This window comes from Drosophila willistoni, chromosome 3R (assembly GCF_018902025.1).
Source record: "Drosophila willistoni isolate 14030-0811.24 chromosome 3R, UCI_dwil_1.1, whole genome shotgun sequence".
NCBI lineage: Eukaryota > Metazoa > Arthropoda > Insecta > Diptera > Drosophilidae > Drosophila > Drosophila willistoni.
The window spans coordinates 12,795,850-12,814,930 of NC_061086.1; the positions used below are offsets into that span (position 1 = coordinate 12,795,850).

The 19,081-nt window shown below is 37.8% G+C and overlaps 2 protein-coding genes across 2 annotated transcripts; one reads left to right on the top strand and one right to left on the bottom strand.

Annotated features, from left to right (window-relative positions):
- Window positions 1–11,657: 11,657 nt before the first annotated feature.
- On the top strand, window positions 11,658–17,685 carry LOC26529266 (histone-lysine N-methyltransferase set1). The gene is made up of 5 exons (XM_015176717.2): window positions 11,658–11,721; window positions 11,779–11,996; window positions 14,795–15,053; window positions 15,135–15,356; window positions 15,477–17,685. Exons 1-5 carry the CDS (start codon window positions 11,658–11,660, stop codon window positions 17,276–17,278), a joined length of 2,565 nt encoding a protein of 854 aa, XP_015032203.1. The 3' UTR covers window positions 17,279–17,685.
- LOC6650652 (kinesin heavy chain) lies at window positions 12,083–14,231 on the bottom strand. Its single transcript, XM_023180366.2, has 2 exons — window positions 14,121–14,231; window positions 12,083–14,045 (listed from the first exon to the last, which is right to left on the bottom strand). Exons 1-2 carry the CDS (start codon window positions 14,121–14,123, stop codon window positions 12,564–12,566), a joined length of 1,485 nt encoding a protein of 494 aa, XP_023036134.1. The 5' UTR covers window positions 14,124–14,231; the 3' UTR covers window positions 12,083–12,563.
- Window positions 17,686–19,081: the final 1,396 nt, after the last annotated feature.

Below are 19,081 nucleotides of genomic sequence, written 5' to 3' on the forward strand. Positions count from 1 at the left end.
CCCGTAAAACTATGCGCATTCAAAAAAAAAAAAAAAAAACAACTAAATAGTTAATTTTTAATTGCGCACGGCTCGTTGGCTCTCGTTTGGCAGACACGAAACGGAACAGGCAAGACGGTCACAAAGAGCTACAGACAAATACACATAAACATATATTCAACAAGTATTTGTCTTTCGTTTAAAGGTTAAATATTATTTTAATGAGCTGCGCTTGTTGTTGGAGGCTAACTGGGACTTGAAGAGTGCAAAAACCTTTTTTCCCCCTATTCCATCTTGGATGGGAAGACGTTGCAGCGGCAGCAAACAAACTCCTCCAAAGACCGCAAAAAAAGGTCAACAATGTGACTTTTAGCCAACGCCAAATGCCGCCAACTTGGCAAGTTGCTTTTCTGTGGCATCGTCTTGTTGCATGAGGCAGCGGCATATGGTTTGGATCTTAAACATTTGTGGTAACGCCTACAACTAACACTTTCAATTCAAATGCATTTCCGGGCGCGATTGATTCACAAATTACATGCCATAGATTTGCTTAAACTGATCATTTTCCCACCACGACACGCACCTCCGATTGCGGCTCTTGTGGTAAGTGGATGGAATATGGGACTCTCCGTCATGGCAACCGCACGCACGTAAAAAATCAATTCAGTTAAAGTCCAAAATGTGGAGAGCTGGCTAGCTGAAGGCTAACATAACAACGAAACTAATTTTTTTGATGCGGTTGTTAAATATTTCCAAACAATTTATGAGATGAAATGAGTTGGCCGCAAAACAATGTGAATACAAAGATCATTTTGTAAAATATGAAGATGTTGCACACTTGAATGCAACATAATGTTGCTATCCCAGCAGCAGCAACAACAACAACAGCAACAGCATCAGACCAACAAGGCGTATAATTAATAATTGATTGAATTTTACAAAACAATGAATGACAAGGCACTCGATGCACAACAACAACAACAACAATTCATCGATTGTTGATGGTTTGGTTATTTGGTCAGCTGCAGAGAATAAAAGAATTTTTGCCCAAAATGGTACAAAGTACACACACAAACAATGTGTTGGAGTTGGAGTCGATGCTGGAACTCTTTGGTCATCGCCAGGTGTGCCCATAAGTTACTTATATGGAGTTGGCACGTAAAAGTCTCATTGCACAAAATGTATTTACCACCGCAATTGTAATCACTGTTGACCATAAGTGCCAGTTGCTGCTGCTGCTGCTGCTGTTGACGGTTGATGCACTTTTTATAGCCCTGGTGTATTCCCACCGCTAAGTGAAAATTAATAAAAATTGCAATCAACTTGAATTTAATCGAAATATTTTTTTTTAAAGAGTTCAACTAATGCTGGATGCTGTACCAAAAACGTCAACACGTCTGCGCAATGCACATAATTTGTTTAATTAATTACACCAACACATTTTCATTGCTGTCGATTGAGTAACGTTTTTGATGTGATTTTTCACATCAAAGCACAAGAAAAACAAAACGAACCAGCTAACTAAGTGTAACAGCCATTGAAAGCTGAACGGCAAACGGATTTGGCAGCTTTCGAAAGATGCAAAGATGCAGTCGGATTTCGAGTGGAAGCACAAACTGCATCTGTTCTCAGCATGCGCCAAGGCCAGTGACATATGTTGCACTCAGATGAACTGGACTCGCAACATTTTTGGGGTTTGTGAGCGGTACAAATGCACAAGTATTTGCAACATCATCGGGCATTGAAAACCTTTTAACTCTGTTCAGCATTTATACTTAAATTCCCCTCAATTGATACATTAGTGGGCAATAAACATTCTAAATAACAATCCTCACCAACTCCTTCATCTACATATATAAATTGCATCTGAAATGTTAAAGTTCTCTGTTTCAACTGTCACTTTCAAGTATTATTTATACATTCTAATGATATAATTAAGTTAATTTATTAAACCAACAACACTTCTAAGGCGGATCTTCGTGTTGCATTTAATTAATTTAATGTCAAGTTGACCTTTATTTTCAAAGCTATCATGGTAGAATAATATAGAGTTATCGTTGTTTCTTTATGAGTTGTAAAATCAGCTAAACTTGTTAAAGTTTCCATAAAAATTACCTATGCAGATACATTGAATATACACTGCCAAGCAATTGAATAGTGACAAGATGGTTTTTCCATGAATTGATAACTTTTTACCAAAAAGAAACAAACTAAACAATAATATAATATATTTTTTTTAGATATCAGTCACTTGAGCAAATACAAATAGATATGTTTTCAAATATCTGTGCGAATTTTGAGAATTGAGTTTTATTTTGCAAAAATTTCCAATTTGTTCCGTTCAATGAAGTTTCATGTGCAGTTACATATACAATTATAGGCATTACATTAGTTTTTAATCTTAGAATTCAAGCCAAAATAATCACAGATATCTATGAGGAGCAAACGACTAGTTTAAACGATGAGTTTAGGCAAGTGGCAAAATTAGTACTTCATCTAAGAAAAAAGGTTATAAAACATACAAAGTGCAAGTAACACACCCAATTTCACTTACAATTAAATGTTACATATGATCTTCTCAATTTCTACCTAAAAATATAAAATTTCAATAGGAATACACATACGTTCTGTTTTTTGTGCGATTGTAAAATTCAAGGATATTTCACTCTAGGCTTTAAATATGGCATCAATTAATATCTATACATACCTATATATCTTGGAAAAAAGTTTAATTCTTTTTGGCAAAACATACAAAAACAATACAAAAATCTTCGCCATTATCAATTGCTATTAACTTTAGTTTCTTTATAATATTATTTTATCAGAACGAGAACGAAAAATTAGGTCAACTTTGAAATTATATATACATATGTATATATTTTTTTAGAAAAGTATTTTTATTTAGAATCTGCTATTAGACATAGACATGGACAGGAATAAAATTCTACTTTAGTGATTCCTTTTTAGCAATCTGAAAACAAAATTATTTGGGTATTTCCATTGGGGCACCTAAAGTGTGATAGTCAGATCTTTTTCTGAATCTAGAGCAGTAACAGTTGCTCAATATTTAAATTAAATTTTTCTTTAGATGGCTCATTCAGGTCAGTATAAATTATCGAATGCTTTACTTACAATCGAAAAGTTTGTGGACTCTTCATATGTAAGTCCAAATTGGATCGAGGATCGCTTTGTAGATCAAAATCTTGTTCGTTAGACTGAGCTGCGGCTTGTAACTGAACAGTCTATCTATTTTGTTTAGTTTTAAATTGAGATGTGTTCTTTTTGCAATTTATGTATGCCTTTCAGTTGTTTTGCCGCAGTGCTAGAGGGTTGTTAGATATTAACGAAGTGTTTCAAATTATACTATACTATAACAATTTCTCTAGTTTTATTAAGCTGATTCTTTAAAAATGTTAAACCATATTAAAATATTGTTATTTAACAACAACTTCTTATGACAAATGTATATGTATTTTATCCCCCTTTTGGACTCACAACATGAAACACTTTGTATTCGCAATTGTGTGGTTAAACAATTTGCTTGACAAATGCTATTTAGCAGCTCGATAAAGTCAAGCGAACATAAACTGATTTAAAGTATTAAAACAAAAAAAAGAAACATTTAGCTTTGTTGGACTGGCATCGTGCAAGCTCATCATAAGCATCATCATCATCATCATTATCGTCATTGGGCATGGGAAACAGACCTCATCAGCTTGGTGTTTCTGGAAAAGTGTCGAAGACGACAACGACAACGACGACGAGCAAGTTACGATGAGCATGGCCCCAAGGACGCTGACTTATAAAACAAATAAAGCGAAATGTATTAAAAATATATTATTTACCCTTACCGCAGTTTGACATAAATGCCAATTTAAATGCTGCAAAACGCATAAATCAGCGACGAGTTGTTGTTGCCGCTGTTGTCGTGTTTTTGCCACAACAAACGATCGTCAAGTGGCGCTCCTCAAAAACGTTTTTTACTTTTGTGTCTCAGTTGTTTCTAGTTGTTGTTTTGGTTGCTTGTGCAAAAATGTTGTTGGCCCAACTGAAGAAGACACCGAGTCGGGAGATGGAGGCTGTCAAGTCTGTCTTCAGAGTCACAGACCAAGAGATAGAGACAGAATTAAGCCAGACCACTGGTGCAATGGGTGGGCGACAAAAGATGCCAACATTTTCCGCATTTAATTGAATTAACATAAAATAAAAGTTGCATTTGAAAATAATGCGCATAATTTGTTGTGCATCCTGGTCAGTTAAATGCCCAAGTATCGCTTGGTGGCACTTGGCATTTAAAAGAGTTAGTCGGACTGTCGGACGGTTTGGAATATTTTAGAATTTTCCAGCTGCCTTGGCAAAAAACATAGAAATAAAAGAAGAAACCGAAAGCTCATTAACATGATTACAATGAAACTCTACCATCACAATAATTCACACATATTCCAACATTGCTGCAAAATAATTACGAAAAATGCATTTGTATGGGCATGCAATTAGTCACAGATACTGCAACAACAACAACAACAACACCAACAACACTGCATCGGCAACAAAAGCAACTTTTAGTGCAGCATCTGCAACTTGCAGCGGCCGGATTCTTGCCGCCCCCTTGTAATTGCCACCGCTATCGTTGCTGCTGCCGCTGCTGGTGCTGCCATTCCCATAATTTGCACATATTTTTTCGGTTTTTTTTTTACATATTTATTTATTTTTGTTGGTTGCCTCTTTTGTATATATGTACATGGCCAGATATCTATGGCATAGCAACTGCAATGTCTATAACATTTTCTCACGTTTCATCGAGCAGATTTCGGCACAAGTTGCGCCTTGGTGTGGCCAAGCAGGCATGGGATGCGGTGGCGATATAGTCGTTGGCAATGGTTATGGTGTTGGTGATGATGACGACGACGATGACGATGACGATGATGATGATGATGTTGCCGTTGGCTAGGGTGAAGGCGACAATGATAAGTTGACGGGGGTGGGCAGCTAATGCACATTTTATGCAAATTTTGGTTTTACTTTACTTTACTCTGCACTGTGAGAGATCTTTAAGAAAACTTTCAAGAGATCAAACAAAAAATTGTATTCCTGTTTGATATGTAAGTAACATTTGATAAAAAAAAGGAATAGATCTCAGTTCTGGTTAAAGAACTGTGCCAAAAACTTCTTTTACCGTAGTCAAAACATTCAATTTTGTTAAACTTTTCATCTCTAACAGATTTCTAAGAATACTTGATTTTACTTATTTTCCTAGTCTTTTCTAGTTTTTTTTCATGGTTGCATTAGCCCAACTTTAACAAATTTAAGCTTATTTGTTTTCTATAAATTCTTGTCTTCCAATAGCTTATCTATCTTAAATTATAATGAACCCAAGAAGAATGCCAATTTAAATTTACTTTAATAAAACATTCTTATGATTCCTTTCTTGTAGAAATCTTTGGCATAGAATTTACACCTCAGGTGAAGTTTTAAGTTTTTCAAAATCATTTTGCAATGATCTGAAATTCTTGACAAATAAACATATACCTTTTAACTCCGTCTGGATAAACTAATACCAGTTCCTCTATATTATAATTACATAACACAATTAAAATTGAAATTAAGTATGAAGTTCAATTTACCCAATGATAAGATTTTTTCCACTTTTTATGAGACATTTGATTGGGGTAATAAATTTCATGGAATTATCACTAAAAATAACTAGTTTTAAGGTATCGATCGGTTCTGGTATTGAACTTATATAAACTTTATTAGCTTTAACTATGCTCAATAGAGTTAAAAATCAATTTTCCATACAAAATAAAGAAATTGTCAATTGCCCAATGAACAAATTGTGCCTACTATAAACTATTTTAATTGCCTTTAGTTTTGGATCTTTGTAACAAATTATGATATACTTGTTTAAAGGCAAACAAGTTTGTTGCCCAAGCTTTTAGTTTTTATGGCACATTATCTAGGTTTATCGATAGATTGTCAAAGATGCCGCATCATGGCAATGCGTGAAAATTAGCCAGTAGTAGACGAAGAAGACTGGCCAAGTGGCTGACTGACTGACTGACCCAATCCCACCAATAAAATGTTTCGCAAGCTCGTCGCATCCATAAACAAAAAAAGAGAGAAAAAAAAAACACCGTAAATTGCACAGCTGCGTCTATGTCTATGTGTCTGCGTTTGCATTTTGCGGCTTGCCACGTGCAGGCGGCCTCCCAATCTCAGCATAGCCAATGCGAAATGATATACACACACACACATACAACCATACCCATGACATCCATATACATATATGTAAGTATGTATATGCAATTTCTTATTATGAGCGAAGCGCTGCCAAAGGTTTTTCCAAGAGCTGCACTTTATCAACGGGAAAATCTGATGGCAGCTCATGCTCATTGCTGCACAATTACTCAACGGCCCGGCCCGTCCCGTCCTGGGCTCTTGCCTGGCTACAATTCCCCAATTCCAATCGCAATCCTCGACTCGTTAAGATTTTGGCTTGTTTTTTGGTTTTTGGGGTTTTGTTGATGTTGTTGTTGTTGTTTATTTGGCACCAAATGCCAGGCAGCCTGAGAGCTGTTCAGGCGCATCTTCAGCTTAATTGAATTTTTAGTTTTGCCGACGTTGATCCAGCTGCTTCTGCTGCTGCTGCTGCTGGTTGATGGTGGTGAATGTGAATTTGCCTTTTTGGTGAATGCATTTTACATTGGCTCCCACAAGTTGTGCAAATGCTTTCGGCACTCTTACCAGCAGCTCAAATTATATAATCAAAAGAGGGGAAAAAAAACATACAACACAAAAATTAAATAATTTACCTGGCAAACGTATTCTTAACGAGCTGCAAACACTGACAGAGCCTTTTTATTTTTGGAGTACCAATGCTTGTAGAGCTGCCAAGTGAAACAGCCAAGTCGTGCCTTTGTCTTGGTACACATTTATCAATGTCAATGGAAAGCAGAGGTCGTTCAAATTGATGTCTATTTAATTGAAAGCGGGCGTCAATAAGAATTAAAACCCATTGAAGCTTTTGTTGATGCTGTGTAATGCCATACAGAAACATAAATTTCAACTCAATTGAAAATTAAACTCTACAGGCTGTCAGAGCAAGTTTGTTGCCTAAGTCTTTTGTTTTCATACATTCCACGGAAAAAGGTAAAAAGTTTTGCTTTGATATAAATGAATGTTGAGGGAGCTTGGAGACATTATTAGTTGAAAACTAAATCATATACTTGGTTTAAAGCAAATAATTTCAAAGAGAGGGAAATATTTTCTTTTATGCGGAAATAGTAAGTTAGCTAAACCAATCGGAATATTATTTCAATTGGGTGATAAATTGAGATATACCATACTGCCACAATCGAAGTTCACCACGAACCTTTTTGGTTTCTTTCAATCCTTCCATCTTGCTTTTTTTTTTATTTTGGGCAATTTAGTACTTCCTTATTTTTTGGCCTTTCCCACGCAGACAACAGCAGGCATGGGCAATCGCGTGAGTCATTGGCACATAGGCCGAGGCTTTCTTTACCATAAATTGAACATTTATTAACTATTGGGATGCAACTCCATGTTGCACAATCATTGGTGGCAGTTAAACCAAGAAATTAGAAAAATGGCTGCATCTCAGGCTTAGTCATATGCCACTTCCCACACAGCTTGGCTTCAGGTTGAAAGTCACCAAGAGTCGTAGCAATTTCGGTTCGTCCTCAGTTTTACCTTTTGTAACTGGAGTTGACATTTTTTTTTTTTTGTTTTTTGCTTTAGCTTTGTTGCCGATTTGGCTTAGTGAAGCAGCAGCAGCGGCAGCAACAGTCAAGCAGCTGCTTTGCATGACTTTGGTTTGATAGTTTTTTCCGGCAGGCAACCTCAACTTTGAAATGCCAAGCTGCCAGCCAAATTCAATTCCAGGTGACAGCTTGAGTTCTGGTTTTTCTATTTTTGTTTTTGTTGTTTCATCAAATTTTAATATGGAAAATCTAAAGAAGCGCCGCCCAAACTTTGTAGATTTTACTCATTTGGCTAAACTGCAGGCGTGTAAATTCCCACACTGCAACAAATGCCGCACATTCCCCGCTCTATGTGCCACACTCGCCCAAATATGTATACAATACATAACCGGATTGGCGGTGGCATCTTGGCTACGACTACGACTTTTGGCCCAAAACCCAGCAGCCAAATGACAATGCCGCGCCATGTCTATGACATAATACCCATAGAGCCCAGCCAGGCAGTCAGCGGAAGATGCAACCGACGCGACGCGACGCGAATTGTACGGGTAATTGCGGTGGGAGTGCGGTCGGAATCATGAGTTTTACTTGGCCCTGCGGCCAGCTGACGTAAGTGATCAGTATATGTTTGAGTGTGTGTGTGTGTGTGTGTCTCCTGCATATATGTTTGTCAAGCATCACAATGGGCAAGTGTCATATGGACACACTCGGCGTATGCGTAATGTGCGTTAAGCATGTGCAACAGAATACGAATCTTAAGAAGATGCCACCACAACACGAAACTCTACATACATTTGGTTCGGCAAGAAAACGACGTCGACGTTGACTTCGACGATGTTGCTGCTGATGCTGTCGCTGGCGTCGTTGCTGTTGCTGCTACTGCTGCTGCTGCGATGGGCTCAAAGTGGTTTTTCCTTTCGCTTTCAGAAATCATTTCGCTTCCAAAACGTTAACGATAAAGTCGCAAATCGCGCATCACAGCGCCTCGCCAGCGTTGATCTCTTCTCCTTCGTTCGGTGGTTCGTTTTCTAAATAATTTTTGCAACTTCAACTCTGTGACTCTGTGTTATTTCTTCTGCTCTTTGCCCAGTCAAGTGAGGCAGACAACTTTGGCCGTTGTTAAGTTGTTTTTTGTTGTTGCTGCTGTTGCTGCTGCGGTGTCTTCTTTGACGTCTTTCAACGTTTCGTTGCACCTTCTAAATGGGTTTTCCGTAGATTTCGCACCTTGCGAAACACATACGTACGCATTTACATACATAAACCGACAACGATTGAAGAATTTCTGAAAATTGTTTGCCTCGTTTTTTGTTGTTGCTCATTTCCTACATGACATACAGTTTTCGCGTTTTTTTTTTGTATGGTCTTAAGTTGGTAGCATCATAAAAATGAATCGCTCGATGATTTCGTGTTAATTTCAAGAGAGCAAAACCGAAAAAAAACAAACATCTTGTGTGATTTTGCAAAAAATTTTGCAATACCTTTCCAATATTTATGATATTTCTGGTGTTGTGTCTGTTTGCAGTGCATTCCAAGTGAATTAAAATAATAAATCATCAAATAACAACATTAACTACCCACCCCCCGTCAAAATTTTGGATTATATACATTCAACATTCTTCAAATTGGATACTAAAATCGCCTATATACTATATAGCCATGACGAACTTTAACAATAAAATGTTCGTCCTTTTTATTGGTAAGTATTGTTTGCTATAAAAATAAACATATTCTAGAATATGGTTTAAACGAATAGATTATAAATGGGATAATTTTATTATTTGCTCACAAATAAATTTAATTAATTTACAACTTTTGAGAGAGTATTTAAATATAAAAAGTTCAGATTATTAGAACCTGGGCCCTCGATTGATCTGATTTATTTTTTTAGATTTTCTGATTTATTTTCAGTAAAGGTTTCATTAAGAAAAACTTCCAACTGATTAATAATTAATAGAGTAGAATATAATTTTAGGCCAGAAATAAATGTTTTTAGTAAGAACTTACAAAACCTTTTTATGTTTCAATCAAGATTTCAAAGAAAAAGTCTGGCTAAAGTCAGAATCCTTAAAGGGATAATAATAAGCAGGATTAACTTGACTATTTCCATAAATAGAAATATATTCGAAATATTTGCTATACATTTTAGATGAGAAGTAAGCCAGATTAAACTATGCAATGAAATTAATAAGAATAAAATACGTTTTTATTCTCAATTTAGCTCACAAATATAAAGGTAATATCTTCAGAAAGATTTTATATTTACAGCTAAAAACTATGAAATAAAACATAAACAAACAATTAATTTCTTCTTGTTAAGATATTGAATTTGCTTTCTAATTTAGATTCTTGTTCTGTCTTAAAACTAATATTTCTGCTTTAACGTTTGAAAATCTGTTACATAATAAATAGATAGTTTATAAAAATGACTTAATTAATTTACTTTTTCATTTATGGATTAATATTAGTTGTACCTAAATTAGTTTCTGGAAAGGACAAAGTCATTATTCATGAGAAACTTTCTGTTTCGTATGTTTTTTTGTTTTTAATTATCTAATTTTCAACTTTTGCAATGCATCTTCATCATTTCTTTGACGACCTTCTTCATTAGTTTTAATTTTTATTGTATTTAGATACAATCAGATCTCATCATCCGTTCATCTGTTTATCTGTATAAAACAAATTCGCAAGCCCATTAGTTGAAATTGCCTTTATAAATCTTTTCATTACAAGAAATTATATATGCTCAAGGTCTATGGCCACGCAAAAGAAATAAATCAACAAGCAAATGTGTTTTATGGGTTTCATCGGATTCGATGAATTTCACATTGATCTCATCGGAATCATATGCAATTAGTCAGAATACCGAAATGAAGACAAGGCTGGGAAATGGCAATTATGGTCAACGATTAAGGCCGGAGAGTGGGTCGGTCGTTCGGTGGTCATCTACATAATTACCATATTGTAAATTATCTTTGTAACGATCGCAGATCACAGTTGGCCAACGCCCTACGGAAGCCTGAGATGATCTGGCACTGCGTGCGATTCACATTGAGTTGGACTTGACTCCAAGAGTTTGCTCAATTTGTGCGGCAATACGATTTTTGTTTTTTTTTTTAGTTTTTGGGAAACAAAAGAGTCAGAGTTTGCTGCTGCTGGCAGGCTTCATCTGCCAAGTCATAGTTCACCACTTCTTCTCTAGACAAAGGTCCCTAAACAAAGCAATATTCCTATTGAGGGGAAAAAGAAAGAAATGAAGAAAAGTTGAAAAGGAAATTCATTTGAATTAAATGCGAAACAGAGATGTGGCACATCACCCTCCCGCACTGCTGGTTGAATGGTTTTGTTGGTTTCTCTCTTTTGTTTTGTATAGTTTTTGGCATGATAAATGAAACTCAGGGAATTGCATAACCAGACAGTAAACAATTGCACTTTTGGCATCGACTCTTTGACTGGGACAAGTGATAGTAAGAACAAGATAGAGGAGACCATGATGCGGTACCATTGTAGGCGTCGTCATGGTAATTAGGGATTTTGATTTTTTAATGGCCTTTTAATGCAAAACACGAGTATGCGAAACAAACATAAGTAATCCATAACTTTGATTGACGTGGCATTTTAATTGAATGACCCTCATGAGGGAGAAGGAGATTTTCTATGGCTAATTTGGCAGTTGGATTGACACAAATGATCATCATATGTACACATATATCGCTGTGGGAATTCATCGTCTTGTTTTCACGAAATGTTAATGATGTCTTTTTGTATCAAAAAAGTAATCAATAGTCAGTCCGAATGAAAAAATTCCAATAAAAAAAAAAAAAAACCAAACATACGCAGAACCGTGTTAAGAGTTTGAGGATTACCTTGGATCGCAACAAGTGCTCTGGCATACATAAATCATTTGCTCCGTCGTCTCAGTCGCTTCTTGTAAGCGAAAGTGACGCTAGTGCGGGCCACATGAAGGTCAGTTGGACATTGGTCAACGTTAAGCACCAGCTCTGGCACCAGCATCACCACTTGAGTTTCCATTTTAAAGACTAAAACTCTAACCAGTTCACGATTTCTGTATTTTCAACAGCGGCAGTGGCGGCGGCGGCGACAATTGGACTAGGCCAGGCACAACTGCTCGACGAGGATGATGATCTAGCATACGACAAGCCATGGCCCACGTACAGTTTGCAGAATATGCCCAAAACGCAGTTCACTTGCCATGACAAGATACTTGGCGGCTATTATGCAGATCCTGAGACTCAATGTCAGATGTTCCATGTGTGCGTTAAGCTGCCCGGAGTGGGGGTAAGTGTTTATTTTGGGTGCAAGTGCGTTCAGTTTTTGCGTGGGCAACAGCAAAACAAGAGAAAGAAAGAAAAAAAAAATAAAACTAACATTTTACAAGCCATTGATTTATTCTTTTATTCTCTTCATATGAGTTCAATTTGTTCCTGTTGTAAAATATATGCTAAATTTGGATTGTTGATTAAAATAGTTCTTCACATTTGTCCCATTTGTAAAAAGTATCTCATGTAATGGAAAACATATCCTTTTTGTTAGGATAATCTACCAACAAGATTTTAGGCATAAACGAATGACTTAGGAGACAAACTAGCCTTTGCGCATGTTTTAGACACTTTTTTCCCCCTACTATTTGGTCTTAGTTGTTTTGTTGTTGTTGTTGTGTCTGGGCTAAATGGCAAAGTTGCCTAGCCAAACAAGGAGAATATATATGTGTGTAGGTATATGTAGATGTGGATGTGGTTTCGGTTTGGGTTTCGTTTCGGTTTCGTGACTGGAACTGAAGAAGAGACTTTAGATACCGCTTGCAATGGTGACCTTTAAGTGGAATGGTCTCTTTGTTGCACGGAGCTAGAGTTGTGAAGTTGGCTCTTTCTCGATTGCCGGCTTGGTTATCTGTTGGCATAGCTCTAACAATTCCATTTTATGTGAGTTATGCAGCTCCTCGCAGAGGCTATCGAACATCTCGGTGAGTTGTTGTTCATGTTGCTTCTCTTGCAATTTCATGGCTCGGCATTGCTCTTTCCACAACTCACTAAACTTTTCCGAGTATTCGTTCAATTTTTGCAGAAAGGCCATCTTTTGACGTCTCAGTTCATCGTTGGCCTTGACAAGCTTGTCATTAAGCTTGTCCAGCATAAGATCCTTTTGCACCAGCTGTTCCTCATTGTGTCTATTATGCCTTCCGACTTGCTCTACGACCTCTTGCAACTCCAACATTTCGTCTGCAGAGTGCTTAATCTCCAATTGGATTTTCTCAATTTCCTTTCGTATTTGAAGTGGCGCCTTAGGCTTTTCATTATTGGCCAGGGCACATAATTCCAATCTTTTGCCAGGATCATTGTTCATCGTACTCTCCATACATCCATAGTTAAAAGAGGTAGATCTGCTGTTTCCATTGCTACTTTGTTGCTCTAGAATTTCAAGTAATTCATCCAATTGTTTGGCCTCCAGTTTAGTAAGATCACGATTCCACAAGTCCAAGTTAAGAACCTTCTCCTTCAGGCACATATATTTCTTGTGCTCCTTCATATACTGCTCTTTCCACAACTCACCTTGGGGATCCGAGTTGACAACTGATGAGGATGGACTTTTGAGTGGACCCATTAGCATCATATGAAACTGTGGCATCTCTGTATAGTTGATTATCACAATTGTCTCGGTGCTGGCAAGCAGCAGATCATTTAAAAGATGTGTCAATCGTATATTATGGTATCTTAAGTGAGTTTTGGGATTATTGGCCAAGGCTCTGACAATTTTCAATACTTCTCTTATGGACGACTCGTCATTTTTTAGAAGAAAGGAGCCAGCACAAGCATCCAAACTCATCAGGTGCACCAATTGCAATTTACCCAAAAGCTTCTGGTTTTTGGTTTTAGCCATTTTTCTTTGCCCAACATTAAGGGTAAATACAACATGAGCAAACGAATCACAGTTCTTGTCCTGATCGTTATTGAGAAATGTCTGCATAACTTTTTCCATGTAGATAAAAACATCGTCGGGTGACGACACAAAATGCTCATTTAATACATTTGGAATTTTGCCATCAGATTCTTTTGCAAATTGCCCATCTGTGTGATTCATTTGAAGATGTTTTATCGATACACTAAACTCTGCGACATGCCGAAACAATTGTTGGATAATTTGTCTAACCACATCATTTGGTTCATGGGAATCTCCATGGTTGGTATAGTTTGGCCAGTTGCCATAATTGAATATTGTACTGGCATTGCCTTGAAGAACTTGCTCCAAAACACCTGTTACAGCCTCCTTATAGACATCCCTTTGATTTGGACTCAGTGCAGACAGTTTGCGAAACAAATAAACCTTCACCTAAGCGTTGGTGATGATGCTGATTAAATTATGGCCTTGATAGTTAGTTAGTGTAGCAGCTGGCTAAAATCTTACCATTTCGTGTAAAATAAACAAACATTGAATAAGGAACAAGTTTTGTGTCTATACATATAAAGAATATATATGATTTTGTATGTGTGAGTATACAATGTTGTATTTTAACTAATCTAAACGTATAAATTTTAACTTGTCAATTAACCGACTACTGTATGTGTGTGTGTCTGTGTGGTTGTATGTTGTGTATCGAGAACGTTCACTTCTTCTACCAGACACAACAACAACAACAACAACAACAACAACAACAACAACAACAACAAGAGTATTTTATCTTCAATTGAACGACCAAGTGTTGCCACTAGATGCTCGATGCTCGATGCCCGTTGCCCGAGGATGCATGTGCCGCCAATAGTTGCCTCAAATGTCAAGTGCTAAACGAAATGTTAAAGGTTGTTGCAGCCAATTACTGCTACTTTGAGAAGGAGACCATGTAGCACAGTTTTTTTTTTTGTGAATTCTTTTAGCTCTCTGAGGACATTATCTAGAGATTTCTTAAACTTGATGCTGTTGTCACCACAAAACTTGCTTAGGTTTTGTTAATGCTTTCGGCTTGAAATAATTATTTACATACTCCTATATATTTATAAATAATTAACATTGAATTTTGCATGTGGCTCTGGTGGTTATCTGCTAATGGTGATATTGCTGTTTTGCTGTTTTGTATTGCGCAGCTCATACATCGAAGAGTTAATTCGTTTGTCCAACAGGTGCAGGATTATCGGTTCCTCTGCCCAAATACCACTGCGTTTGATCAAGAGCTGCAAATCTGTGCCAACTGGGCGGATGTTGATTGCGACAAGGCCGTCTCATTCTATGACATTAACAACAATTTAAACGATTTATACCGCAGCGGCGGCGCCGGCGTTCCGGATGAGAGTAAGAGCGCCAACGAAGATGAGGCCACATTCCATTTGCAGCGTGCCGAAAGTGGTTAGAAATGAATGAATTATATATGTGATTATGTAAAGTGATTAACAAATTTTGTTGGGGTTAAATTAATTATAATTGCAGGCGATGTGCGTCGCTCTAAGGAGAATCGTGGTGAACAAAAATCACGGCCCAGGCATAATTATGTACAGCCAACGGACAGTCATGGCACGCAAACCACAAAGCGTCCTATATCCAGTTACTATACACCAACAACAACAAGCAGTTCGACAACGAGCACAACAACAACAACAACAACAGAGCGTAGCTATTACAGCAACAACAACAATAATGATGATTCAAAGCGTAAGTAAAAAAAAAAACAGAAAAAAAACAATGAAATCTTTAAAACTTACTACAGAAATTAATCACTCACACACTCTTCATTCCCCCGCCCCTTGTCCACCATCCATCTCTGTTATATAGAAGACTTTGATGATATCTTCAAGGGTTCCCACAGTTCGCACTTCTTTTCCAACCGTCATGGCGGACGTGAATTCGACGATGAGCCATCGCAGCCAGCCCGTCCTAAGGCCAACGATTTCAATGATTACAATCGCAAGACCACAGAGTCGGTTAACAAGTCACGAGCCACACCCACACGGGGACAACGCATTACCAGCCCAAGTACTACACCAGCTCCAACAACATCCACAACCAAATCGCTGAAAAAGATAACATTGCATGCCGCCTACAATACGGATTTCGTTGACTATTCCCAGCATTATAGGTCCACAACGGCGGCCAATAGTGGGTCATCATCGTTGCTATCATCGCCAGTCACGACACCACGACCAAGCAGCTCGATCACTAGCCGCTTTAGCTTCGGTGTGAATGATTATCAGACCCAAGAGCGTATACAACCGACTACCTACAATCCGAACAATGGAGCCTATCGCTTCAAGAGCACGGATCTGCCGTCCCCGTCCACGTCTACCAAGTTGACAGGTAAAAATGCCCAGGACTTTGACAAGGATACCACGAAGAGGCACAAACCAACTGTGGCCGCACGTAAGCAGCAAAAACTCGGTCCCCAGGAATCCAACTACATCAATCATAATGAGTTTGCCGAGGTGCCCAAGGTTAAGTTGCAGCAACCGCAACCCTTTCAGGCAACGCAGAGGAAACCCATTCAGCAGGAGCCTCACTATCAGCGCTCCAGGACACAGCAATTGACCCGTGTTGGCAATCAAGAGCCGGCTCCGTTCAAGGCATCGGCAAAACCCAATACGGCGGCCAGTGCCAAGCCGCGTTCTTTTACCAGTCGCGGCAGCATTACCTACAAAGCCACCACACAGCATTATGCAGATGATGTCGATTTCTATTATCCCACCACCACCACCACAGCAGCCACGAACAATCCGTATTTCGTGTCGGGAAAGAAGCACACGTCTCCAGCTGGCAAGGATCTGTTTACACCCACGACGTTTAAGCCAACAACGTATAAGAAACCCTACGACCAGAGCTACTATCAGCAGGCACAGCAAACTCTGCGCCCCAATCAGGGACAGACAAAGAAAAATTCAGCTGTAACCTCTGCTCCAGCCACCACTCCCAATCCCAATAACAACATAGATGAGGACGATGGTCAATATCATCCAGAGTTGTATGAAAATGATTTTCCACGCAATCGCATAAAGTTTTTGCGTAACAGATCCACAAGCTCCACCACATCGACGACTACAACAGCGGCTCCAGTCTCCAGCAGACAGCCACAGGGATTCAATCATCATCACAACTTTCAGCAGGCCCATAGCCATTTAAAGACCCAGCAGCAATCTACCTATCAGAAGGAACGTGAGCAACCCGATGACAGTGATGATGAGGATGAACTTTTCAAGACGGCGCAATCTTTGAACTTCGGAGCAGCCAGTATTAACAAACTACGTGCGGATATCTATAAGGCGGAGAAGACATCCCAGCAATATAATTCACAGTATAGTCCGCAGGCAGCGCCATCTAGTCAGAAGACAACAGCCTCGATTCAGACACAGAGCACCGCCTATCTGACTAGCACATCGACCACCACCCGGCGACCAACAACTTCGACTACAACAACAAAAACAACGACAACAACAACAGTGAATCCCAGTGGGGATTCAAAGAAATCATCAGGCAAAAGCAAAAAGGAACAACATCAGGAGAAGAAGTCCAAGTCGAGTGGCAAACGACCGCCTCATGTGGATGAGGATACCAGCTATGACTATGCATACTATGACACGGACTGAGCTCAAATTGGAGTTTTAAGTTCCCAGGTCCTTTAGCTCCTGTCTCCTGTCCGCTAGCCACTGAAATAAAAACCCATTTAACCATCAATCCCTTGCCCCATTGACTTGCTAACCGTTTCCATCAGTTCATTGTCCAGCAGCCAATTACTTACCTAGGTGCCACAGTATTGGGTGATCTTACACACACACACACACATACATATGTAGATTCATAACCGATAACTACTATCCATTAACCATTAATCCATAATCCATCCCAGCAGTTTATTGAATTCCCCTTTTAACACTCGCGTACTTTCATTCAATTAGATTCAGATGCGTTCTAACGAATTTCCATGCGTGTATCTAGTTATTTAAATAAAACAATCATATTTTTAGTCGTTAGACAATTGTTGCAATGAAGCTAAAAACGGTATACACTATATATACATATCGAAACCGCAGCTGGTATAAATTTTTATGAAAATTAAAGTATTTTGTACTTTTCGTATACATACATAATTACGACATTACGACATTTTCTTAATTCTAAGTTTCTTGTAAATAAAACGATATAATTCAAATGTTTTGTGTACAATAATTTATTGACTTTTGGTGGCCCAATATATGTACATATGTATCTACTTTGGTTTATTTAATTTAGCTCAAGAAGCGGAAATTGAAGATATTTAAAAAAAAAGATTTAATTAAGTAGGGGAGAGGGCCCAGTTATAAGCAGGGTTTTGAAAAACCTCAAAATTTGTTCCTCAGTTCCGGGAAATTAAAAATTAAGAAGTTTAACATTTAAATATTAACCTAACGCAACTTTTTTCCAAAGAAAGTATGTTTTAGAATTTTAGAACAGATTTAATCTGGATATCTTTTTTTAGGCTGGAAAAAATTGGCACAGTTATGAAATTCACTGAAAATAAGAAAATATGAAAGGAATGCCACCAATTGTTGTGATTTAATGGTTTATTTATTATGAAGGCCTTTAATGGCAAAAACAATAAAAAACCCAAAAGAAAATAGCCATAAATGACAACGATTTTTATTCCTCGTCGTCCATGTCACTTTCGCAGTTTTTCAACACGATGTTTGGTACGCGTGTATACAACGCGAATATTGTGTCTGTCCAAAAACTACAGGGCTCAAACTGTCATTCAATACCGCATTTTAAAAATATTTGAGTCATAACTGGGCCAGAGGCACAACTGGGCCCTCTCCCCTACTAATAAGTACAACTTTGTCTCCATTGTTGTTCAAAATCTAGCCAAACCAATGGCTAATGAATAGGGATTCCGAGATAAGGAAAATAACCCAATCTTCATTCGTTGAATTCAAAATGTAAACTGATTTTATTTAAAAAATGTTGTGTATATAAATAAATTCTTAGACTCTAGGCTCGACACTCGAGGCGACAATTGTTCTTAAAACTGCTTTTTATTTAAAAATTGTTTATATTTCATGCTCAGCGTTGGCGACTTGATATTGCGCCGTTTGGTCTTAAGTTTCTTCACAGAGTTTGTTTGAATCTTTATGACTTATTTTTGTTTATGTTTCGTTTTGTATATTTCTTTGGTCAATCTGATTTAGTGAAGCCATTTCAGCTGACCACGATGTTTAATATTAAACACCAAAATAACAAATTAAACTATAAAGGTAAACTAAAATAAAGATATATGAATATGCCAAATTAGAACAAGTTCAATCGCCTATAATGTAACTCTCATATCAACGACCGCTATAAAAAGATAGACCCATTCTTTGCAATTAACTTCAAACTGAATAAGATAACTCTGCTAAATTTAATGAAAAATCAGA